The 26,683-nt window shown below is 44.7% G+C and overlaps 1 protein-coding gene across 3 annotated transcripts in view; it reads right to left on the bottom strand.

Moving 5' to 3' along the window:
- The window catches only part of LOC111140918 (slit guidance ligand 3), a 589,722-nt gene that overhangs the window by 469,887 nt on the left and 93,152 nt on the right, over nucleotides 1–26,683 (bottom strand). For all 3 annotated transcript variants that reach the window (XM_022493181.1, XM_022493179.1, XM_022493180.1), the window contains exon 4: nucleotides 18,231–18,302. In XM_022493181.1, coding sequence (XP_022348889.1) covers nucleotides 18,231–18,302 — 72 coding nt within the window. The remainder of the gene's footprint in view (nucleotides 1–18,230; nucleotides 18,303–26,683) is intronic.

Genomic DNA, 26,683 nt, shown 5'->3' with positions numbered 1-26,683 from the left:
CCCCAGCTCTTGGTCTCAGGCACTGGCTCCCAATCAGCCAGCAGAGGATCTTGGATGGGCTGTTTGTCTCGCTGGTGGGAGTATGAAATCCTACCCTGCTGGCTCCTGAAGCCAGTTCACCTCCAGGCTGCATAGCCCAGCTGTGTGTGGATGGGCTCATCCCACGCAGGCCCTCTCAAAACTCCAGGGCAGGATCCTCCTACTTTTTAAACCCAAATAATTTTTCGTGCAAAAAGTGAAACAGAGGCCAGAAACGGAAGAAGGAAATGTGTGTTAGTTTCATCCTCACTTTTGTGTGCATCCTTGATGAGTGTGCACACGTGTGTCTGTGTGTGTATATGTGTTCATAGGCTATTAAATAGTGACTTGGGCTTTTTCAGGGCAATGATTCGGAACAGAAGGCACCTTTGACTATACATTGAGCAAAAAGCAGATTATAGAGAGACCAAATTCCTTCTCTCGGTCACTCATTTGCAGAATATTTATTGAATGCCCATGACGTGCTAGATAAAATATTAGGCAATTATAGAGTCAACAGAACAGACAAAATCCCTATTCTCAAGAAGCTTACATTCTAACGGGGGAATGGGAGAACAGAGTATAAACAACTAAATGAATAAATGAGCAAAAGAATTTCAGGGAGTGGTAAGTGCCATGAAGAAAAGAAAATTGGGTCATATGATGCACAATGGCCAGCAAGGAAAAAACAGCACTGCAGGTAGGGTTATTAGAAAAGGGCTCTCTGTGGAAATCGTGTATGAACCAGGATCCACATTTCAATAAGGGCCTACCCAGGCCAACGTCTGGAGTCAGAATGTCCCAGGCAGAAGTAATAGCAAGGCCAAGGTCCTGAGCTGAGAAAGATGTAGAAGTGTTGGAGCAAGAGGAGGAGCTGCGGTGGTGGAATTAGAGAGAAGCCTCAGATGGCACCAGGAAGAGTGACAGAGGCTAGACCGTGTGACGTAGGAGTTGGGGTTGTTTTTTAGAACAACAAGAAGTCACTGGGAGATTTAACTGTGGAGTAAGGAGATCTGATTTATCCCAAAATGATCTCAGCATCTGTTGGATGGACCTTGGATGATGAAGGGACACAAATAGGAGCAGGAAGACTTAGTGAGGAGGTCCTTGAGGTCATCTAGTCAAGAAAGTATGGTGGATTGTATAAAGGTGACAGCAGCAGAGACGGAAGGTGGTGGACAAACTGGTAAAGACAGAGCTGACAAATTCTACCCACCCTCCTGTCAATGATTCTACCCTTGGGGAGAAGCTTGTGAGTAGAGTACTCTCCAGACAACCCATCTTCCCCTGTTCCTGCTTTTCTGGCCTCATGAGGCCTAATGATCGCCCATCTTTCACTCTCATTTAAATAAAGGAAGTGCCATGCACAGGGGAAAAGGATCTGCAGAGAACGCCATTAGCGATGGAAGCCATAACAATTATTCCCTAAGATAATTTTGTTCAATGGCTGAGCCCTTGGGAACTGGTGGTTGACAATGCTCTGTTCTGTGTTGTAAAATGGAATCAAAGTCCCGGAAGGTCTCGGGTAGAAGCCTGACCATGCACATCTCTTCCAGGGAAGACAGAAGCTCTCTCTGGAGACTAGAAAACATTTACACTAATAATTTACTGTCTCTGACACAGATCTGCCACTAACCATCTTTATGCACCTAAAACACCAATTACGAGCCAAGGAGACAAACCATCTTCCCCCTCCACCACTGCTGCTGCCTTTCTGACCTCTGATATCTTCTTACAGTGTTGCTCAATAATTCAAGCTAATTTAAAAATCAGTATCTTGCACTAAAGTGAAATTATATCTGTGCTTAGATTTAACGGCCTGGAAGGGATCTTCATTTATCTGTCTGGGACTCTTCTATAGAGAGAAGGTTTTATGTGTACGTGTTGGTGGAATGTGATGTGTATGTGGCATGTGCTTTTGGAAAGAGGAAGGGCAGAGTAGGAAATGTGGAGACACAGGAAGGAGATGATTAAGGCCGTGATATTAATAAAATTGATGATCCAGCATTTCTTTCTATACCACTATCAGCAATTCCTATCAAAAATATATATTTTTTAAATTATTGAAGTCAGGTCTCTCTGAGCATCTTGATATGTAGCTTAGGATCTCATAAATCTCAAATTAAATGAAATTTAATGAAATTAAATGAAATTTAACCCTCTTAGAAAGGCAGTTTTTCTCCTTGGAGCATTTTGACCTCAAAAAGTCAGGATGCTTTCTTCACTGGGAGAAATGTTGGCATGATTCTACGTGTATTTCAATCAAAAGCTGACTCATTGATAAGAAATTCTAGTCCAGGGCCCTAGACACACCAATGGGAGGCCAAACCATCAGTTTAATAGCTAAATACTCCATTTAGCCAACCATGGGAAGTTCTTGGCTCTACAATAGGCAATGCCAGTCAAGATGAGGCCAGACTTCCAAACAGGCTCATCACCTTAAGCAGAGTGGGGAGAATTAGAGAAGGAATCACAGGAAGAAAGAAACATCATGAATAAAACATTAAAATATTTTTCTAAACCATGAACCAAAAACTCTGGTCCAGCACACCACATTCAAGCAAGGAGCGTAAAATTTACTAAACTTCTCCATTTCTTTTCTTTCTTTTTTAAAACTCAAACCAGATCATATTTATTTACTATTTTTTAATTGAGGTTTAGTTGACACATAATATTATACTAGTTTCAGGTGTACAACATAATGATTTGATATTTGTATATAATGCAAAATGATCACCACAGTGAGTCTAGCTTCTACCCATATAAAATCATATAATAAGCAATATATTATTATTGACTATAGTCACCGTGCTATATATTACATCCCCATGACTTACTTATTTTATGACTGAAACTCTGTACCTCTGGACCCCCTTTTCCCTTTTCACCCAACCCCCAATCCTCCCTCCCCTCTGGCAACCGCCAATCTGTTTTCTCCATCTACATGTTGGTTTTGTTTATTCATTTATTTTGCTTTTCACATTCTGCATGTAAGTGAGATCATATGGTATTTGTTTTTCTCTAACTGACTTATTTAACTAAGCATAATACCCTCAAGGTCCACCTATGCTGTCACAAATGTCAAGATTTCATTTCTTTTTTAACGGTTGAGTAGTATTCCAATGCATATGTACACCACATCTTCTTTATCCATTCATCCATCAAAGGGCACTTAGATTGTTTCCATATCTCAGCTACTGGGACTAATGCTACCATGAACGTAGGGATGCATATGTTTTCAAACTAGTTTTTTTTTGTTTTTGTTTTTTGTTTTTCAGTAAATACCCAGAAGTGGAATTGCTAGATCATATGGCATTCTACTTTTATTTTTTTGAGGAACCTCCATACTGTTTTCCATAGTGGCTCCATCAATTTACATACATACATGAGGCTTCCCTTTTCTCCATATCCTCGCCAACACTTGCTATTTCTTATCTTTATGATAATGGTCATTCTCACATTATGAGATGCTATCTCATTGGTTTTTTATTTTTATTTAAATTCAATTTAGATACCATATAGTGTATTATTAGTTTTTAGGGATAAAATTCAGTGATTCATCAGTTGCATATAACACCGAGTGCTCATTACATCAAGTGCCCTTCTTAATGCCCATCACCCAATTATACCTTCCCCTCCAGCAACCCTCAGTTTGTTCTTTATGGTTAAGAGTCTCTTATGGTTTGCCTCCCTCTCTGTTTTTATCTTATTTTATTTATCTTTTCCTTCCCCTATGTTCATCTGTTTTGTTTCTTAAATTCACATATGAGTGAAATTATATGGTATTTGTCTTTCTCTGACTGATTAACTTACTTAGTTTAATACCTGCTGGTTCCATCCATGTCATTGCAAATGGCAAGATTTCACTCTTGTGGCTGAGTAATATTCCATTGTGTGTGTGTATGTATATATATGTGTGTGTGTGTGTGTGTGTATATGCATACACGCACACACACACACACACACACACATATATATATATGAAGATGTGATAGATAGATAGATATCTATCACATCTTCTTTATCCATTCATCTTTTGATGGACATCTGGGCTCTTTCCGTATTTTGGCTATCGTGGACATTGCTGCTATAAACATCAGGGTACACTGTGGCTTTGCCTTTCATTTCCCTGGTGACTAGTGACATTAAGCATCTTTTTATGTGCCTGTCTTCTTCGAAAAAATGTCTGTTCAGATCCTCTGCCCAATTTTTAACAGACTTTTTATTTGTTATTGAGTTATATGACTTTTAAAAATATATTTTAGATATTAAACCCTTATCAGACACATGATTTGCAAATATTTTCTCCCACTTAGTAGACTGGATTGAAAAAAATTGTTGATAGTTTCCTTCACTGTGAAGAAGGCTTTATGTTTGATATAACCCCATTTGTTCATTTTTGCTTCCATTGCCATTACCGTTGGAGTCAAATCCAAAAACTATCTCTAAGAGTGATGTCAAGGAGCTTACCACTTATGTTTCCTTCTCGGAATTTTATGGTGTCTGGTCTTATATTTAAGTCTCTAATCCAATGTGAATTAATTTTTATATATGGTGTAAGACAGTGGTCCAGTTTCATTCTTTTGTATATGGCTCTTCAATTTCCCCAGTATCATTTATTGAAGACACTGGCCTTCCTCCATTGTATATTCTTGCCTCCTTTGTCATGAATTAATTGACCATATATGAAAGGGTTTCTGGGCTTTCTATTCTGTTTCTTTGACCTATGTGTCTGTCTTTGTGCCAATACCATACAGTTTTCATTACTGTAACTTTCTAATATAGTTACAAAGAGCACACGGGCATGCCTCCAGCCTTGTTCTTTCTCAAGATTGCTTTGGCTATTCAGAATATTTATGGTTCCATAAAAATTTTAGGATTGTTTGTGCTATTTCTGTGAAAAATGCCACTGGGATTTTGATGGGGATTCCTCTGATTGCACTGAATCTGTAAATTGCTTTGGGTAAAATTCCATAAGCATGGAATAGCTAGCTCTCTATTTTGTGTTCTTATCAGTTTCTTTCATCAGTGTCTTGCAATTTTCAGTGTACAGGTCTTTTACTTCCTTTGTTAAATTTATTCCTAAGTATTTTATTCTTTTTCTTTTACTTTTTTTTAAGATTTTATTTATTTTTTTGTCAGAGAGAGCACAAACCTGTGGAACTTCTTGGTGTACTTTTTTTTAAAGACTTTATTTATGTATTTGACAGAGATCACAAGTAGGCAGAGAGGCAGGCAGAGAGAGAGAGAGAGAGGAAGGGAAGCAGGCTCCCTGCTGAGCAGAGAGCCTGATGTGGGGCTTGATCCCAGGACCCTGGGATCATGACCTGAGCCGAAGGCAGAGGCTTAACCCACTGAGCCACCCAGGCGCCCCCTCGGTGTATTTTTTTTTTTTCAGCAAAACAGTATTTATTGTTTTTGCACCACACCCAGTGCTCCATGCAATTCGTGCCCTCTCTAATACCCACCACCTGGTTCCCCCAACCTCCCACCCCCCGCCACTTCAAACCCCTCAGATTGTTTTTCAGAGTCCATAGTCTCTCATGGTTCACCTCCCCTTCCAATTTCCCCCAACTCCCTTCTCCTCTCTAACTCCCCTTGTCCTCCATGCTATTTGTTATGCTCCACAAATAAGTGAAACCATATGATAATTGACTCTCTCTGCTTGATTTATTTCACTCAGCATAATCTCTTCCAGTCCCATCCATGTTGCTACAAAAGTTGGGTATTCATCTTTTCTGATGGAGGCATAATACTCCATAGTGTATATGGACCACATCTTCCTTATCCATTCGTCCGTTGAAGGGCATCTTGGTTCTTTCCACAGTTTGGCGACCATGGCCATTGCTGCTATAAACATTGGGGTACAGATGGCCCTTCTTTTCACAACATCTGTATCTTTGGGGTAAATACCCAGTAGTGCAATGGCGGGGTCATAGGGAAGCTCTATTTTTAATTTCTTGAGGAATCTCCACACTGTTCTCCAAAGTGGCTGTACCAACTTGCATTCCCACCAACAGTGTAAGAGGGTTCCCCTTTCTCCATATCCCCTCCAACACACGTTGTTTCCTGTCTTGCTAATTTTGGCCATTCTAACTGGTGTAAGGTGGTATCTCAATGTGGTTTTAATTTGAATCTCCCTGATGGCTAGTGATGATGAACATTTTTCATGTGTCTGATAGCCATTTGTATGTCTTCATTGGAGAAGTGTCTGTTCATATCTTCTGCCCATTTTTTCATATGATTGTCTGTTTTGTGTGTGTTGAGTTTGAGGAGTTCTTTATAGATCCTGGATATCAACCTTTTGTCTGTACTGTCATTTGCAAATATCTTCTCCCATTCTGTGGGTTGCCTCTTTGTTTTGTTGACTGTTTCCTTTGCTGTGCAGAAGCTTTTGATTTTGATGAAGTCCCAAAAGTTTATTTTTGCTTTTGTTTCCTTTGCCTTTGGAGACATATCTTGAAAGAAGTTGCTGTGGCTGATATCGAAGAGATTACTGCCTATGTTCTCCTCTAGGATTCTGATGGATTCCTGTCTCACGTTGAGGTCTTTTATCCATTTTGAGTTTATCTTTGTGTACTGTGTAAGAGAATGGTCGAGTTCCATTCTTCTACATATAGCTGTCCAGTTTTCCCAGCACTATTTATTGAAGAGACTGTCTTTTTTCCACTGTATATTTTTTCCTGTTTTGTCGAAGATTCCCCTCGGTGTATTTTTTTAAGTTCAGTTATATTCTTCAACTCTGCAACTTTGGCTTGGTACTTTCTTATTTTTTTTTTCTCTCTTCCTTAAAATTATCCCTGTGTTCATCCATTCTTGTCCTGAGATTGACGAATATCTTTTTCTTCCATTCCCTTCCCTCCCCGCCTCCTCTCCCCTCTCTTCACCTCCTCTCCTTACTCTCCTCTCCTCTCTTTTCCTCTGCTCTTCTCTTTTTTCTCCTCTCCCTCTCTCTCATCTTTATGACCACACTTTGAACTCTTTATCAGGTAAATTACTTATCTTCATTAAGAATTTTTCCTAGGGTTTTATCTTATTCTTTTACAAGGAGCATATTCCTCTGTTTCCTTGTTTTGCTTGACTCTCTGTGTTCATTTCTGGTATTAGGCAAACCAGGTATCTTTCCTAGTTTTAAAGGAGTGGTCAGAGGAAGCCTGGGGGTGTGTGTTTCAGCCTGATGTCTATGCAGTGCCCCCAGTGTCTTAGCCTTCCAAGAACTGCATCTTTTTTTTGAGACCCCAGGAGAGTGCCAGGTTGGAATGAGAATGCCAGGCTGGACTGAGCTTTCCAAGTCAGTTTTGCATGGTGGAGGCATGGGGCAGCATTGGGCCAGGGCAAATAGGCCCACCAGATTTTGCAGGGCAGGGCTATGGGGGCATTTGGGGCTGGGATGAGCTTACTTACTAGGTTTGGCAAGGCTGCAGGAGAGCACAGGGATGGGATAAGCAGCACTAGAAAGAGGGAAAGTATAAAAACGGTGCCTGCCTGTGCCTCTGTCCTAGAGAGAGCTCCAACAGACTCCTACACCTCTGGTAGACCCTTTAAGCTTAGCCAATGACTCTCCTTCAGATATAGTCTAGGCTCCTTTCAGCTTGCTGCTTTTGAGCTGCATTTGGGGTGAGTGAATCTTTGTCTGAGCCATTTACAAGTGGAGTCTCAGTTTCCTAGAGCCCTGTAGGTCCCCTGGATATAAGCCCCCTCGGTTTTAAGGTCAGATATTTTGTAGGCTCATTTCTTCATTGCATGTTCCAATGATTGGGATACCTAATATGGGGTTTGAATCCCTTGCTCCTTAGAGATCCCTCCCACTATCGGGTTGTCCCCCATTAGGGGTGGGGGTTTTGGCAAGATCACATCTCTGCCTCTCCTAATCATTCCAGTGTGGCCTTTTTGTCTTTTGTTGTGGAGGAGCTGTTCAGCTAGTTTACAGGTGTTTTTCATAGAGAATTGTTCTGTATGTAGCTATACATTCGGCATGCCTGTGGGAAGAGGTGAGTTCAAGGTCTTCCTATGATGCCGTCTTGAATTGCCTCCTCAAATTTCTCCATTTTTATTTGTTTCAGACAGTACTGTGTTAGTATAGTTTGGCTCTTATTAATATTGTGTGAACTTTCATTACAATCTTCAGTCTCCAGGACTTTGTAAAGGACTATAAACCTAACAAATGAAATGAATGTTCAACATATAGGATACTAAGCCCACAGGAAAGACAAAAGAAATCCAAAGTTACAGACTTTTTTTTTTTTAAATAATTTGAAATTATGCTAGAATTTGGGACATCAAATTAAAACATTATTTGTCCCCTGGAAAGATTCCCAAATGTTGGTTGAAAATAAGAGATGATTAGGCTCTTTAGAAATGTTTCTGTTGATGCTAAATGTGGTTCAAGAACAAACAATTCAAGATTATTAGATGTGGGTACATTTGCATCATTCAGGCAATTGAAGAATGTGTGTTTGCAGTCCACCCACCTCAAAATGCTTATATTTTTCTATATATAATGTGATAATTCCTTGATATTCTCAATTCCCTTGAGAGTTTCTAACTCCAGAGAAGGGGAACAAGGATCCCAGGGTATGTACATAGGCTGGCCTCTGGTTCTCCTTCTCATTAATGGCCTAAGTTGCCACTGAGAACACAGTCTTTATGTGAGCACCCTCAGTGATGGCCACACAGCCATGCTGAGGCTAGCTGACTTTACCACATGCCACAAGGTGCTGAGAGCAGCACATGGTGTTGTAGAGAGAGGTTCCAACTCTGCAGGTGGGTCTGAGCCAAGGAAGTCTGAGAAGGAGCCAGGTGGCAAGAAGCCCATGCTCACACCCTCTGGGCTCAGATTAGACATGTCTGCATTCTATGCTCAGCATCCCAACAACCAGCACGTTTCTCTCTCTCTCTCTCTCTCACACACACACACACACACTAGGTGTTCAATGAATATTTTAGTAGTCCCCAATCACACGGTTCTCTCTCTGGGAATTGAGCAGGAATGTCCCCAATAGGGAATTGACTACGTGCCAGGTATCAGCTGGGTGTTTGTTTTATTTTTCCACTTCCCAACTCACTGTTTTCACATACAGCACAGAGAACACACCACCATACGAAGGCTTCCGGCTGTGTGTCCAAGGAGCTGAGCTCTTCTTGCTGTGAGCTGTTTAATGTACCACCAGAACAAAAAATTCAGGAGCTTTTCTGAAGCCCTTACACATATAACCTTGTGTCTTTATATTTTTCCTTTTTTTGTGGCACTCCAGTTGGCCCCAGGGTTTCACCATTATTACCAGTGTCCAGTTTTGTCTGACTTCCTTCAAGGGTGCCGTTTCTCACCCTGATCCATGGCACAGCTGTAGAATGGTTAACCCTTTGCACATGTCTTCAGAAAGCCATCTTGGATCCCCCACCAAGTAGACCAGCAAAAAACCTTACCTTCAAACCAAAGAAAATACTAAATCCATGAAATCACTTAAGCCATCCTTCCAAAGAGAGGGAGAATCAAAATGTTTTATGCAGCAACCTATAAGAAACTCATTTTGTGGGATGTTTCACATTCCAGCCCATGGTTTATTCCCCCATATATCCCTGCCAGTAATATCAACCAGATGTGGCCAAGAAGTCTGTGCAGAATTGTAAAAATTACAAGCATATTCTGTAATTCCAAAGCATTGTAAAGTCACAGCTTGTTTTTTTTTTTTTTTTTTCTGGAAAAAAACCCAAAAAACAAAAAACAAAAACCACCAAAAAAACTTTTCAGGCCGGCAGGATGTTCTCAGTTCAAGTATTACCTGATCACTTTAGAAAGTTCTTCTGTTGGCCCAAAGGGCCGAAGAGTTTTAAAATATAAAGCCCAACTCTGCTTTTGATACGTTATAGGGAACTTAGGAAGGTCTACCTGCACACATCTATTTAAGTCTGTAAATTTACTAATGTTTCAAGTCTTAATGCTTTAGATATCAGATATGAGCATCTGCCCATATACACTCATATAAGCATAAAAGTACAAAACACTGAAGCCTCAGAGATCCATGGTTATTTTCTCTCTCTTTGGTAAGGTGTGTTTTAGCACAGGAGGCATATGATAAGGTAGAAATCAATCCACAGAATTGGGGTCAGAAAGCCCTGGGAGTACTCCTGGTGAGTTAGTCTCTCAGGCTTCAGTTCCATCATCAGTGTAGTAGGCACAAACATACCTACCCCACAGGAGAACTAAATAAGGCTGTATGTGCCAAGGGTGTCTAGTACATAACAGGTGCTCCAGAAATGTCTGTTTTTTTGCCTGCTGCAAAATCTATAAAGTAACAGGGTTTGTACTAGATCAGTGCTTCTCGAAGTACGCTCATGTGTGACACACACCAAAATCATGTAGGGTGCCTATGTACAAAGTCAGAACCCCAGGTCCATTCCAGATCTACTGAATGAGATATCTTGGTTACATGGCCTGGGAATCAACATTTTAATCAGTATCGCAAGGGAATTTTCCCCTAACAAATGCTAACTCTGAGAAGCAGTAGAACCCAGATCCTTGCTCACCAAATGTGATCCTGGGCCAGGGGCATCACCTGGAACTTTGTTACAAATATAGACTCTTAGGTCCACCCTTGATCTACGGAACCAGAACCCACATTTTAACAAGATCCCCAGGTGTTCAGATGCACAGTGAAGTTTGAAAAATTCTGGCCTATATAACTTATTCCTAACTCTAAAATGTTAACATTTAAAAGTCTATAAGACAATCAAAGCATTAGCGTGTAGTCAGCGTTGTGGATACTCTGCAGGCTTCTGTGCTCAGCCGGATAAAGCCTCCGTGGTGGAGAAAAGAAACCTTCCATGCCTTCTTTCCTGGCTTTAGCTTAAAGTACTACAGCCAGAGTGCAACTCACATAAAATAGAAATCCCAGGAGTGACACGGCCCCCGCTGTAACCCACTATCTGCTCACATGCAGATTAAAGTTAACTTGTCCTCAAGCACATGACGGAACTTGTAGTTGGGGAGGCCCTCTGTAAAGCCAACCGAAGGCCAGGGCCTCACTGCTGTGTTCAGGGAGTGGGGGAATGCAGGAGGAGGGGGGACGGGAGCTCCAGTTTGCAGGGATATTTTCCATGAGCTTTTGGTGGCTATGCCCCTGGAAAAAGTGACCCCACGTCTGCGACGGTGAGGCTGGTCCATCCCTGGCCTCTGAAGGCAGGGCTAGCACAGGGGGAGCAGGTCTCTGGGACCGAGCTCTAGGCAGGCGGGCTGTTTCCGAAACCCCCACCATCCTGATGGATTGGTTTCCCCGTCGTCCTATTATCATTTCACCACATCAGATAACAACTCTGCTGGAAAATTGAGTAGTATGGTTTTTGTTTTCTCCACTGGTTTTTCATTTTTATAGTACTGTTTCACATCGATATAGAGTTTTACGGCGACACATACTGCATGTAGTTATGTTTTCAAGTTTAATGCAGAGCTGAAAGACTAAGGTGGCTGCGAACGGATCTACGAACAGCAAAAGGTATTACCTAGAGGTATGGGGCCCCAGTCACTCATCAAGCCTGGGCTCATTTAAGGCTTCAAAGGCATAAAGGGACAAACGTTAATTGAGGTTCTACTAGGTGCCTGGCACTTTCATGTGTTACTAACTTCTCATAAATACAGTAGGGAGACTGTGTTAGGGGTGTGGGCTCTGGAGTCAGGCAAGCTTGGGTTTGAATTTTGGTTCTGCCAGTTGCTGGCTCTGACCTTGGGCAAGCTGTTCAAATCTCTAGGATTCTGTTTCTTTATCTCTAAAATGGATACGTTATAGTATCTGACACCCTAAATCTGAGATTAAGTAAGAGAATATAGATAGAAGCAGGGCATAAAGCACCTAAACCATGCAAATATATAATACGCACTTGGGAACTATTATGGGCTGATGCGTCATTCCCAGCCCCCAAATTCATATTTAAGCCCTTGGCCTCATTACTTCTGAATGTGACTATATTTGGAGATCAGGTCTTTACAGAGGTGATTATGTTAAAACGTACCCATTAGGGTAGGGCCTAAGCAAGTGTCACTGATGTCCTTATGAGAAGAAGGAGAGACACCGGGGCTGAGCATGAACAGAGGACAACCATGCGAAGCAGCACAAGAAGACCGCCATCTCTAAAACAAGGAGAGAGACTGAGGAAAACAACCCAGCCAGAATCCAAACTATGAGAAAATCAATCTCTGTTGTTTAAGCCATCCAATCTGAGCTCCTTTGCTATGGCAGCCCGAGCGAACGAAGGTAGGCACAATTTTGCAGTGAATCAACCCGAGACCGAGAAAGTTGAAGCTACTTGCCTAGTGTCACAGGAGAGCAGGATCCAAACCCAGGTCTATACCCTTCCAAAGGCCACACTCTTTACTTTCCCACCGGGCTGCCTCAAAGGAACACTAGAGCCCCTTGCTGAATGCAGCGTGCTTTCTGTTTGGGGGTACGGGGCACGCACATGCAAGGTGGCCATAAGGGCGGCCAATGGTGAAGAGGAAGAAGAGGTACACTCAAGCAGGAATGAGAGTTGGGAGGAGGGCTCCCTCACTGGACGTAAGTTCCCTGGAAACTGAGGCTTCAGAGCCTTTAACTCTGGATGGATGCTGATCTATTGTGACAACAGCCCAGTGACTCGAGGCTGGTCAGTTGACCACACTTCCTAGTGTTTTCAGCTGCTTCAGGGATTAACCTTCTAAGTGTCTTGCAACTCTATAGATCCAAGTGAGGGCCAGGGGGTTTAACCACAGTGGCAGTTTTTTAAAAGCTGTCACATACCTCATAGAACTGAGTGGGGAAGAATTGCGGGGGAGGCTGGTCTGCTACTAAATACTGCTTTTCAGCTACGGGTTTTAAACCACCATCAAATATTGAATGGGCTCTTTGGTCATGAATCCAGAACAGATGGGCCACAAGGACCTCAGTGGTCTGCTCATCCTCATATGGAGAAGTCAAACCCTTAAAAACCACAGTCACACTTGAGAGAGAGAGACAGAGAGTGGGGGAGGATCAGAGGGAGAGAGGGAGAATCTGAAGCAGACTCTGCACTGAGCCCCGAGCCTGATGCAGGGCTCAACCTCACAATCATGAGATCACAACCTGAGCTAAGTTCAAGAGTCGGACACTTAACTGACTGTGCCACCAAGGTGCTCTGGTAAAACGCAAAGGACTTTTAATCACAGTTTTTATCTCATCTTCTGCTCCTTCTAATGATTTCTGGCAACATTAACACTTTAACCTCCAAACAACCAGAAATCCTTTGTTCCCTCTCCCATGTGTAGCTGAAAGAGAAAGCTAGAAGGGGATACAAAAAAAAGGGGGGGGGAATTAATAACCTATAGGCCATGTAACAGACTGTGTTCCATCCTGTCCTCTCTAGATGAGACAACTGAGGCCCAGAGAGGGGAAATAACAAGTCTAAGGCCACAGAGCTTGTGAGTGGTGGAGCCTGTGTGAAGACCAGGATCTTCCCACCCCAAGTGCAGTGTCTCCTCACCCTCATCTCTTTTGGAATCTGAAGTCTTTGCCAGGTGTGCAAGTGTTAACCACAGATATCAACGCCCTGGCCTAGGTATGCTCACATCAACTAGCAACGTCGCCCTGAGCCATCTTTCCCTGAGCATGTGCTATGCGCCAGAGTCAAAGCTGAAGGTTGTGCATGGGTTACTTTCATGTATCCTCACAACAGTGTGGAGAAGTAGGTTCTCTTATTTATTTTACTGGTGAGGAACCTGAGACCCAAGGAGGTTAAGTGACTTGTCCACAGTCTCATGGCCCCTTAACCCCTTCAGTCTACTGCCACCTCCTATGTTCAGCTCCAGGTCAGGAATGGTAGGCAACTTAGGAAGAGCAGAAACACAGTCCCGATGCTTGAGAACCTCATGATCTATGTCAAGATGGGGGTGGGGGAGGGAGCTAATATTTACTGAGTGCCCAGGGCATGACAGAGACCTTGCTGGCCCTTTATCAACCACAGTGATGTTACCTAAACCTCAGGGCACTTCCAAGCTCTAGGATGCTCTGGCTTGTACTCCAGTGCTTGAAAACAGGGTAAGAGGACAGACATACCACTAACATGCATATGGATCAATGAATCAATGGTGCTGGATCTGGGGGTGAATGGGGGTGGAGTGACCAGCAAAGGCCGGGCAGAAACACTTGGATATATGACAGGTCCAATATCAATCTCTTTTTTATTATCACTTCAGGCCTTCACAATAGCTAGCTTGGCATGGCAGGAAAGGAAGGACCTGCAGGAATACAGACACACATTCGAGTCCCAGTTCCATTGTACCTTGGTTACACAGCTATGGGGTAAGTTAGATAACCCCTTAAAGCTTCAGAAGAAGATTTGAGAATGCTCTCTTTGCAGGACTGCAGAGATTGTAAAGGTTAAATCTGAGAATCGAGGCACAGTCCCAGGGTAGTTCTTCTTCTTAGAAATGTTGGCCACGTGGGCAAGTACTTTAAATTCTGAGTTGTAGTTTCCTCTACTATAAAATGGGAGTATTGAGGCAGGGAGCTGACTGTAGTAGAGAAAAGCACAGACCTCAGAGGCAGATTACCCAAATTTGAATTTTGGTTCTGTTACTTGGTAGTTGTAGGACATTGGGTGAGCTCTTCACCTCTCTGAGCCAAAGTTTCACACTGATGGAACAATAATAGTCATAGCACCTAACCCCAGTGCTGGTAGGAGTAGCAAGCGAGTTCTACATAAAATGCTCAGACCAGCACCTGCCAGTTGACGGGTTTGCTACTGTTATTACCCTGAAGTGTTATGGAGGATCCAAAGCACTCAATTAAAGCATAGCAGTCTGCACAAAGTAGATGCTCAATAAACTCGCAGACATCTGTCATTTTTAAGTTTGGCATCACGCCCCCTATCTTCTGATAACAGAATTATTCTTTCTTTTGGGAAACCCATACTCTCATCCCCAAACAGGTGAGATGAACCCATGACCCAAACTTGGATCAGTCAAAGGACACCACCTCTTTGGCAACAGTGATGTGCTCCGACATAGATGAGTGACCAAGGCTAAGCAATCCACCATTGTTTCGGTGCTGCAGGTGCACTGCTACACATGATGGAGGAGTTAGATGAAGTCCCAATGACATCACCAAGCCCCCTGATCCAGTTGTTCCTGAAGCCATCCATAACTATTCCCGGACTTCCCAGGTATATAAACAAATATATTTTCTCTTTGGATTAAACTAACTTTAGTCACAGTTCTGTCACTTACTGTTTAGTAGCATTATTATAATAGCAGGTTTTCAATAAATATTATTTCCCTTTCTAATCACTCCTGAAAACATCTTATTACATGCCCATAGCCTTTCCAAAAGGTATTCTTTGGATAAACGCTGAGTATTAGGCAGTTTTTGTCTACAGATCTAGCAAGAAAGGAAAAGGCGTGTCCAGAATTGCTACTTATCCCACGTGGTGTACTACGGAGTAGACAGCCACACAGTACCCACATTTAGCATTCCCTAGAAAATGGCTCACTGTGTCTACTGAGATGCAACGCTCTTTTAAAACAGAGCTAGTGGCATATGTATACACACTCATGATTGCACATTTATTGATTTCTAATTTGTACCCTGCTTACTTCCAAAAAGGCCCTGAAGTGGCTGACAAAATAAGACAAAGACACAATGGGGCCATTAAGAAAAATCAAAGATCAAGCCCAGAGAGAAAAAAGGGATTGCTGATTATAGCTGAAACCTGGGTTAATATAGTTCCTTCAATAAAAAAAAAAAAAAAAAAAATTATATTTAGCTCTCAGCTTTTTGGCAGCCATTCAGAATGTGTCATGATGAGACACACAGAGAAGTGGGCATCCTTCATGTCTATAGCCGAAAACCCAGCAGAAGCCAGGCTGGCACAGGGATAGTGGAAGAGCTTGTTGAATGAATGAATGAGTGAATGAATGAATGAGTGAAAGGGGGATAAAAGAACCAGAGCCTAAGGGCATTGTTTGTACACCTAGGCCTGCATCCTTCTCTTCTCACTGAGAGCTGATGTATGCCAGCCTCGGTAACTGGCTAGAACCTGGAGAGGGACGGACACCACACGGAGTCGAATGTCACCCCTGACTTCCCAGCTGCAGCTCTTCCGGCTTCAGGTAAAAGCTCAGTGTCATCCACCTCAGTGCTCACAGCAACTCCCAGTCCCTTCACGGAGAAAGAGAACAGAGAGCAAGGCGGAGGGGATGGGGAGTGTAGGAGTAGTCACAGTTATCTTGGTGAGGACACTCACGCCGCACTGTAAACCCTAGAAAACACACCCACACTGTGATCTCGTCTGAGGCTTACAACTCCTCAGTGAGGAAGGTGAAAGGGAAGAGGGGTGTCTGCCTTTTACTGATGAGGATATTCAGGCACAGAAGGGAAAGTGACTCCCTTAACCTCTCTCAGAAAATGACAGGATGCCACCCTGGGGTTTCCCATGCCCCAGGCTGTCTGCCTGGGCCTGGCCCCCAGCGTCTCGATGCTTGAAATTCCTCCTCTGATCGGATCAAGAGCAGCCTAGAATAAAATAGGCATCACTTTGATGGCCGTGGGGAGCAGCTGGGAGGCCACATTCCGTGAGCAAAAACCAGCCCACCCAACGTCCTACAACAAGCAGAATGGTCAGACCCCACCTGCTCCAAGCCTTCCAGCAGTCCCAGCCCCATGGCCACCCTCTGTGTGCCTAGAAAGTGATGCTGACATTCCTGATGAAGAACAGATAGCCAGCCTTAATTAGGAGCCGGCTGAAAAGGCACAACGTAGTGCTGGGTGCAGAGATGGCAGGTAAGTGAGCACGGAGGGAAAGAACTCTACAGGAATAGGAAATTAAAAACCGGGTTGTTGCCCCTCATGCCCATTTCGTACTGCTTATCCAGCTCAGCTAGACACCCAGGCTGCCGAATGTCCCTTTATCCACCCTCACGCTCATCAGGGTGGGCTCAGAGAGGAATGGTGGAAAAGGGGAGCATATTCTTGTCCATGTTTAGCAAAGTGATCCAGGTGGTCTGAGCCAGAGAAATGCAGTAAACAGCAAGAGGAGACTTTGACAAAAGGTACAGGTGTGCCCTAGAGAAGGCGAGCCACAGCTGCTTACCACTTAAACACAAACCAACCCTTACTGTTCTTGTTCCAACAAAGTACCCTTTCAAATACACTTACGTATATGGTCTCTTTCTTTGTGTGTACCCACAGATACAGATATGGATACAGATTCCTAATTCAGAGCTCATTCTTAAGTGCACACAGTGACATGTGTTTCATATTGCCCAATGTATCCTGGAGCCTACATACATTCCTTGACTGCATAAACAGGTATTAAACACAGCCTCTGGGAATGTGAATGGCGGCCACAAGTTTGGAGCCTCCCTGGTAATGTTAGAGTCTTCCCAGCCAGGCTGTAAATCTCACTGCTTGACGACTAAGCAGCCAGACTCTGTCTCTCCATTCAGAAAACCAAGGCTTGGGCCAACCCAATTTACCCCATGAGCTACAAGAGTCACTGCCAGTATGACGTATAGGTTCAGGATCACGGAGCCGTTCACCATCAGTGCACGAGCACTTGCCTAACACCCAAGACATGCAAACCACAGTCTCCATTCTGACGTGCATCTCCAGCTCCTAACCCTCCACACTCTCAGACTGTAGAAACGCACAGAAGCATCTCCAATCTCCCCCCTGCATTATATCCTGGATCATCCCAGAAGAGAAAGCCAAATTCAAGGTGTTTCTTCCTTTTCCCACAAAACCACAGATCTCCAGGCCCAGAGTTCCCAGGCCGGTGGTGGTAGGAGGCAGGAAAAGGGCAAGAGGTGTTCTAGTCTGCAGGGTGGTGAGGTTAGAATGATCGGTCCAATCCAATGGCTTCCAACAACACTGCTGTCTCCTGTAAATAAACCCATCTCAAATCCCACCCTCAGGGCATTTCCCTGAGGCAAGGTCAGATCCATGTTAAACGACATCTTGTCTTTCCTTGCAAAGAAGAGACCTACTGCAAGTCACTAGCTCTCATTGGCCACTTACAACACTGATCAAAAGCAAAAAGTTGGGTGTGGGGGCACGCCACGCTGAAGCCCAGCTCCAAGTCCCCGTGCAGACGGTTTAACTGCCAAGCTGTGCCTGGCACCAGGCTCCACTCACAAAGGCAATCACAATATACATATCACCAAAGCCAGGCAGGACGCCAGGCAGAAAACACAATTCAATTCTACTCACAGTCTGGTGAGCTTCGGTGTACTCTGAAAAAGCAATTCCGGGAGGACCTGGAGCTTATTCTTGTTCAGGCGCCTACGGATGAAGAGAAGAATGAGAGGATGTCAGGATTGGATTAAATTGGATCAAGTGTATTGACAGATATCACTTCAATCAATTAATCAATCAATCAACAGGTATGAAGAGATCTTCCAGATTTTTCAGTGTGGGATGCACATCATGTTAAGGCATATTCTGTCTCGGAAAGCAGGCAGTCAAGTTGAGGACAGAAGGCAAAGTTCAGTCACAGGCAAGAACACAGCATGAGTGCTGCCATTCCCCCAGCACGAGCCTAGGACAGACAGACAGACATCACTAACTGATCCCACATTCTTTCCCACAGATCCCAAGCAAAGCTTTTGAAACTCTCTGGCCATGTGCTCCGGGTAGCTCTTGCCAGTGATGAAACTGATCTGCAAAGTGGGTCCCTAAAAAGAAGTAAACTACCAGAGAGAATATTCTATCCTAGATGGTGGTGGTGGTGTGGTGGGGAGACAGCAGTTACTATGGGAGTTGAAGAAGCCACAGGTTGAGGAGACAAATGGAATCCCTGCCAGCCTGGCTCTTTGGCCCAGAGCAGGGCTGCATTCTAACTTCCACGGGCCCTTGGCACTTTTGCCTCTGCGGGTCCCTGTCTCTATAAAACATTAATATATTTTATAAGTTCGTAGGTATAAAACAAACTAATACTATATATAATAACATTTACCTTGACCTGAAAGGGTCTTTTTTTTTTTTCCTTATAATTTTAAAAGAAATGAAAGCATTTCCATGGGCCTCTGGAAGTATTGCTGGCCCTGGACCCTGCCCCACTGTGCCTAACGGGGCAGTCGGCTCCGGGTCACAGTGTGGGCATGCCGCGTGGCTGGAGGTAAACTCAGCCAGAATGGATGCCCCACATTGGATGGCAGCAAGACAGCCAGTCAGGCGCCCTCCAGAGAATGGTCAATACTAATGCCAATAGTAAAGAAGGCCACGAGTGTTTCCAAAGGACATGGAACCCTTGTGGTGGCCTCCAGGAGGGCTGCTCTCCTGGAAGTGGGAAGCGAAGAGGGAGACCTAGTTCCCTGCTGGTTCCCACGCCTCCCTCTCCTAGGATCCAGTGAGTGTCCAAATCAGTGTCTCCAAACCTGTCCTCAGAATGTCCTAGAGCAAAAGGACAGTTCACAGCCTGGTTGAATTTCTTCCTTAGAGTGAAGTGCCTCTTTAGTTACCTGGGACAACCATTATTATCTTCTTAGAGTTAAGCAAACTGAAGAAAAGGTGAGCTTCATTTCTGCTTCTGCCCCCAAAGCCCACGCTCTCCGAGAGGCCAAGCAGATACGATTCCCTGGGTGGGATTTTGGCACTTTCCCCCTTTCATCGCAGGTTGATGGCCAAATACTTGAGAGGGACAGGGAACTAGGAGGGGGTTAAAAAGGGCAAAGCGAGTAAGAGAGGAGCATTTAAGACCCCAGAGTAAGGCTCTTGTCAGCAGTGTGCTGCTTAGCCCTAAAGGGGCTCACATTGTATGTGGGCAGGTACGGACCAGTGATGCTGTCAGTGAGCCCCATGATGGCAAGGAGGCCAGACAAGAGGCTGGGAAGTTGGATGGGATAAGCTCAAATTCCCTGCCTCATCCCCACCGCAGCCTGACTCCTACACCAGTGCTCTTTTTAAATTTCTTGTTTATTATGGTTAAAAAAAAAAAATTCTTTTTCCACCTTAACCATTTTTAAGTGTATAGTTCAGCAATGTTAAGTACATTCACATTGTTGTACAGATCTCTGGATCTTTTTCATCTTGCAAAACTGAAACACTATCCCCATCAAACAACCCCCGCCCTGCCTCATCCAGTCCCTGATAGCCACCACTATGCTTTCTGTTTCCATGAGTTTGACCAGTGTTCTTTTGATCATTTCCAGTATCTACTCTTTGTGCTCTTGTCATTCAAATGGAGAGACAAGGGGAGCCCAGGGGAGGGTGAGGGGTAATCTAGCTGCTTGTTTAGATCAGTTCCCAAATGGTCAGCCCCTTTACATCATGTGGGAGCACAGATCCCAGGGGAGACGGGGTGGTATGACTTTGGGGCCGGCCAGGGCTGGGGCCAGGTCTAACTATCTCTTGATCTCTCTGTGGGACCTAGCCTAGCCTGCTGAGCCTGCGGAGCCTCAGGGTTCCATGTGCAAAATAACCCTATTCGTTGTGTTACAGTAATTCATAATGACACAGTATATGCCTAAGTGTGTAGCACTGCAGTAAGAACATGGTGATAATAATATGATAATATTATTGATAATATTGTGATAATAAATGGTGCATGTTGAGTCCTAACTGCGTGTCTGATGCTGGGCTGCAGGCTGGGCGGGCAGGATGGCAGGCAGTAGAGCCCGGACGCAGGCACCATTATGATCCACACCTCACAGCTGAGGACACGGGTGCCCAGAGTGGCTGGGCACATTTCCACAAGGCCACAGTGTGAGGAAGGGGTAGAGACAGCATCAGGACCCAGGCAGTCTGCCTCCAGAGCCCCGGTTCTGAACGACGAACCACTCGAAGCCTTGCTTCCTCTTCCCTTGTCTTCTTTTCTCCCCCTTTTGCTCCCTTTCATCCCCGGTTGCCGCCCCCTGTGCCCCACCCCAGACAACCATCCTCCCCGGATATGCTTCCCTCCCTGAAAAGGACTCCCTTGGAGGTCCCTGAGGCCAGAACGGGTCTCTCTGTGGGTCTGTCGGGAACCACCCTCTATTGTCACAGCCCCACAAAGCCGAGTGAGAGCTTCATTTAGGCGACCGATGCTCCAGTCTAGGCAAAAATCCGAGAATCTGGCCCGCCGTGGCCTGTAGCCGGTAGGGTGTTTAGTTCTAAAAGCCCCAAACCAGAGTTTAAGCTAAAAATAAAACCAGCTTGGCTCCAGGGCTCCAGGAAGGGAAGGAATCATTTTTCAGTATTTGTGGCTGGACAAAAATAAAAACACAACCAAACTGAGCCAATTGGGCTCTGCCTGCTGCTCTGTAAACCCTGATGAGCCTTCCAGGGCAGCTGGGCCGAGCTCTTCTCCCACAGCCTCCGGGTTTTTCCGTGGTGGCCTGAGCGGGCCTCATGCTGGCTCCCCCTACCACAAGGGGGTCGATGCTCTGTTTCAGTTCCAGTTCATTCCAGGGTTTACTCACTAACCAAGCCGGCGGAAAGGTCCTCCTTGAAGAGCCGATGAAGGCTCCAAGCTGCATAAGGTGCATTTCCCCATGTAACTGCTGCACAGCAGCCCCTGAGAGGAAAATAGTAGGTAAGGTGTCACTGTTCCGGCAGGGCGACAGAGAAGCCCTGGGCTGCAGACGGGAGTACTGGCCATGAGGCCCTCGATCATTCGTGCCATCCGAGGCTCTGTCATCCCGGAACCTAAGGTTGAAATCTCCTGCCACGGTTCCAGCTGAAAATAGATCCAAGATGCCTGGATGGAGAAAAGGACCGAATGGGACCAATACGAGGGCAGACCGAGGAGCTTGACAAACAGGCCACAGGCCAGGTCAGTGAGGAGATAAAGTCCACCCGGCTGTCCCCCTCCCTCTGAGATCAGTACTCATTTTTAGCTTTCCTGCTGGAACAATGGGCAGCATCAAGGTAAAAAACCCACTGGCTAGGAGTTGCAAGGTCATACTGCTTCTCAGCCTGAACTATGAAGTTTTATCGTACTGCTATCACCTTCCTGGAGGCACCTGGGTATAAGATCGGATTAGAGGTTTTGACACTTTTTTTTTTGTTGAATTAGTCCATTTATCTATCCTTTCAATCATCCATCCATCCATCCATCTATCCATCCATCCATCTAGCTTTCTATCCAACCACCATCCATCCGTCTCTCCAGCCCTTTTTCAATATGAACATACAAAGATGAACAAGAATATTCCCTTCCAAATTAGCAGACAGTAGTGGAGAAGATAGGCATGAAAACAAAGATATCATAGGAGAACAGAGGGGGGCCAGTGAACCCAGACCTGGTAAAGGAAGGCTTCCCAAAGGAAGTGGTTGGAATTTAGTTCTGAAGCATGAGTGCAACTTTTCAGGGGACAGGGACAGAGGTTTTGAGACTTGTGCCTGGCCACGGAGGGCCATGAGACCCAGGAGCACTTAGGGAGCGGGTTGCATTGCTGGATCGTGGGGATGACATGAGAAACAGAAGCGATGAAGCTATAAATCTAGGCAGGGGTCCTACAGCAAGGACCCTTATAGGTCATGATAAAGGAGCTGGGCTCGGGTGTTTCCTGAGAGTAATGGGAAGCCACAGGAGGGGTGTGAGCAAGGGAATGATCATCTGGTTTGGATTTTAGAAAGTCCTCTGGAGTATCAATAAACCCGGTTTAGCAGAGAGCAAAAAAAGGAACCAAGACGACTAGTTAAGAGGGCTCTTGTGTAATTCACCTGGCTGTATGAGGACCTGGTTTAAGGATGAGAATGGGAAGGGCGCCTGGGTGGCTCAGTGGGTTAAAGCCTTTGCCTTTGGCTCGGGTCATGATCCCAGGGTCCTGGGATCGAGCCCCACATCGGGCTTTCTGCTCAGTGGGGAGTCTGCTTCCTCTCTCTCTCTGCCTACTTGGGATCTCTGTCAAATAAATAAAAAAAGGATGAGAATGGGACTGGGGTGTAGGAGATACATGGGAGGCATCATCACCAGAGTGGGAAGGAGTTACAGGGGTGGAGGTATTAAAACCTTTCCCTGGGGCTCCTGTTAACTGAGTAACTGAGCAGTTGAGATTACCAGTCATTGCTAAAGGAACAGAGAAGGGAGACCAGCACACAGAATGTGGCGAGTACAGATTCCTGATTTCTGTACTACTGGGGTCTCTCAAATACGTTCTGATAACTAAGATCAGTAGCTGGTAATAACAGTGAGGCCATAACTTAGGCGCTGTACTAGGCACGTTACCTGCACTGTCCCACCTAATTCCCACAGAAACGCGTTGAGGCTCAGTAGCCCCATAATAAGGAAACAGCAGACTAAAGAGGTTAAAGCATCTGCCCAGAGTCAAACTTGATCAAAATGATGGTGATGGTATTTGAACCCAGACACCAGATGCTAAATCTGTGCTCTTAGCTGCCATGTATAATGATAATATTTAATTAGCTCTTCATGATACACTGTCTCAACTTATCACCTAATGTGTGAGTCTCATCTACCCATTAAGTTCTGAAGGTCCTCCAGAGTAGAAAATGCATCTAGTATCTTCCTGCTGTCCCAGCTTCAGCCCACACAGTCCCAGGCACGCAGTGGGTGGTGTCCAGGAAGGGCCTGCTGAATTTTATGAATAAATCCTAAGGGAAGAATGGCAAATTTGGAGAGGCTGAAGAATCAACAGCCTTCCTGGGTTAGGTGACAGGCGCCATCCTGTTTGGAGGCGAACACAACTCCCAGAGGGCCCACTCGTCTATCTGCATTTTCCAGAAACTTCTTGCAGATTCACCTGCTTCACTGACAGGCAAGGCAAGAACTGCAGGGCTCACTCAGTACTTCCCCTGCTGGGTGAAGGACGCAGGGCGAGAAGGGTCCAGGCCGAAAGCATGTATGTCAGCAGCAGGAAAAGGCAAGGCCACTGCACGGCCAAGCTTTCCTTTCCTCAGGGAACAGTGGCATGTCCAGCTGCCCAGCTATGGCCTGAAGGAGGGGAAAAGTCAAAATGTGCTAACTCCCAAAGGTCACTGGGACTGTTTACTTTAGTAATGAAATTCATTGGTTCCCTAGCCCCAGGCACTTTCCTAGACTGCCTAGACGCTCTCTGGGTCAACTGGTACTTTCAGAAATGTCAACATGTCTAAGCAATAAGGCCAAAGCATCCCTGTCGCTCAGAGCAGAAGCTCTAAGCCTCCCCCAGTGGATAGATGGAGAGGACCATGGAGCTGAACGACCCTGTAGGTCGTTCTTCTGTTGAAGCTCCCCAGCATGATGGTTTGGGGTCCTGGTCCTTCTCTTTCCCAGCTTCCCCCGTTTTATTTATGTTTCTGTTTACAAATTGGAGTGGGGTCCTCCACGGGGCCAGGGCAGCACTTCCCAACCCCGGTGTCGCCAGGAGAGGATTTTGGATCGAGTCCGTCTGCAGAGTTGGCCTCGACCTTCCCTCACCCCACCAAGGACCACATTGTGAAGTGAGAACTGCCTTGAATCCCTTGCTCTTTTATTAAACTAGATTTGAAATACCCCCTCCCCAAAAGAAGGACGGGATAGATGGAGAGGACCCCGGAGCTGAGTCTCCAGCTAAGTCCAGAGGAAGGGCAGCCCCCAATTGCAGAGGTCTCAAATCGCAGCTCAGAGGGGGCACCATCATCCATGAGGGTAAGCATGTGTCACTATACATCAGGGGAACTCTGTGAGCATAAGGGAAAAAACTTGAACGTCGGCAAGTGAAAAAAGCAGACAGCCCTGACGTGGTGCTATTTCTACAGTTGTTCCCTATAAACGTTGATGTCCTCTTACCTTCTTGGTTTCCTCACTGGTCAAATCACATTCAGGCTTTTTTCCTGCTATGCAAATTTCATAATGCAAACTATATGACATCTGATCAGTTCAGTAAGAAAATTGACTTGTGATGTTGTTGGTTTACATCACTGTCATGATTGGAAATGCTTCCCACATGTGTGGACAAAAAGCCTTTTTGCTTCAGCATTCATGGCCATGTCTATTGGGTGACTGATTCTTCTTTGCCACTGGGATTTCCATTTTTAAAATTTATGTATTTATTTTTATTTTTATTTTTTATTTTTTATTTTTATTTTTATTTTTTATTTTTTTGCTAGCAGCTTTCTTGAGATCTAGTGGGGGCTTCCTTTTAATAGCACTTCTGGTCCAAACCACAATTTATTTTGATGGTTCAGGAGCAAGTTGACCTGAGTCTTATCTTCCACAGAATTCAGCATTTGCTCGCTGACATTTAGGCTGGTTATGCCAATTTTGAAAATCTGTTATTTTTAGTTTGTAACTTCAAAATGTCCCTAATAGCAATTAAAACCTTTATTTTTGACATTTCTGTGAGAGAAATAACTTTCTAAAATTCTTCCCCCTAAGCAGTTTTTTCTTCATTAAAGTTGTTTGAGAGAACCCATTTTATTTGTTTTTATTTTTTAAAAAGATTTATTTATTTATTTGAGAGAGAGAGAAAGAATGGGGAAAGGGGCAGAGGGAGACAAAGAGAGACTCTCAAGCAGTCTCCCCGCTGAGCACAAAGCCCAGTGCAGGGCTTGATCCCAGGGACCCTGAGATCATAACCTGAGCTGAAATCAAGAATCGGATACTTAACCAACTGAGCCACCCAGGAAACCCATTTTAAAAATAAAGTTTATTTCAGGAACACGATTACTATGTAATAGCAAAATCTTTACTTCATGAGGTCCCTGAGAGGGATGAATAGTTTAATATCCGCATAGGTCTCTCCCCTCCTCAAGGGCTCAATAAACAGCGACTGTTACAGCGACTGTTCTTGTCACCATCATCATCCTTAGATCCCCCAGGAGGCCAGAAATAGATTTACTTCTCCTGTATGGACGTCTGTGCTGGTCCGCAAGGCTATTAGCATAATAGATGAGTTCCCAGATCTCACTGGGTTAACAGAGTAAATGCAGATTCTACACTCACATAAAGGACTCGCTCCGTCCTGTGAGATGACGTAGGGAAGGCATGGCCTCCAAGGCCGCTGGGCTGGTGGAGAGAGGAAACAAGGAGCCATACCAGTTCTTGGGTTTCTTGACCAAGTGGTGACTCCTAACACCTCTGCTCTCGGTCTGTTGGCCAGAACTAATGGAAACCTAACTGTAAAGGAAGCTGGGACATCGACAGGGATCTTGGGTGTTTGGTGAGAACTATCACAATAGCCAGCTTGTCTTAGCATCACAGCAACAGTCATGACCTCTTTGTCCTTGTTGTGTCTTTTTTTCTTCCTTTTTTCTCTCAAGATAGGGCACTTACACTATACTGTGTGAGATGTTTTATATATACTCTCTCATTTTCCCCTTAAAGTGACTCTTAAAATAAACACTGTTACTGCCATTCTATTACATAAGGAAACTGAGGCATAGATAGATTATGTAACTTCTCCAAAGTCACACAGCTGATCAACAAGGTTTGGAAAGAGGTCTCTCTGACACCAAAGCCTGTGCTTTGAACCACTTCAACATTCTCCTTCCTTAACACTTTGGTGCTTGGTTTACCAGCAGGCCTTGTGACAATCCTGTGAGGGAGGTCAGTAACAGAGAGCTTTTGTCTGTTTTATAGCTAGAGAAACTGAGTCAAAGCAGACTAGGAAACTGACCCTGTGCTCTCTTGGCTTTACTGTCCAAGGCCTATTTAACGATACTGTCCCTCTGGAAGCCTCTAAGATTCCCGAAATCACTGTTCCCAGGGCAGGAGGGAAATCCGGAGCCATCACTACAAGCCATTTCTTCTTGTTCACCTT

The sequence above is a fragment of the Enhydra lutris genome, unplaced genomic scaffold, assembly GCF_002288905.1.
Source record: "Enhydra lutris kenyoni isolate GAN:26980312 unplaced genomic scaffold, ASM228890v2 scaffoldscaffold5, whole genome shotgun sequence".
NCBI classification, from domain to species: domain Eukaryota; kingdom Metazoa; phylum Chordata; class Mammalia; order Carnivora; family Mustelidae; genus Enhydra; species Enhydra lutris.
The sequence above is the reverse complement of the archived record's forward strand: the minus strand, read 5'-3'. Positions and strand labels throughout refer to the sequence as shown.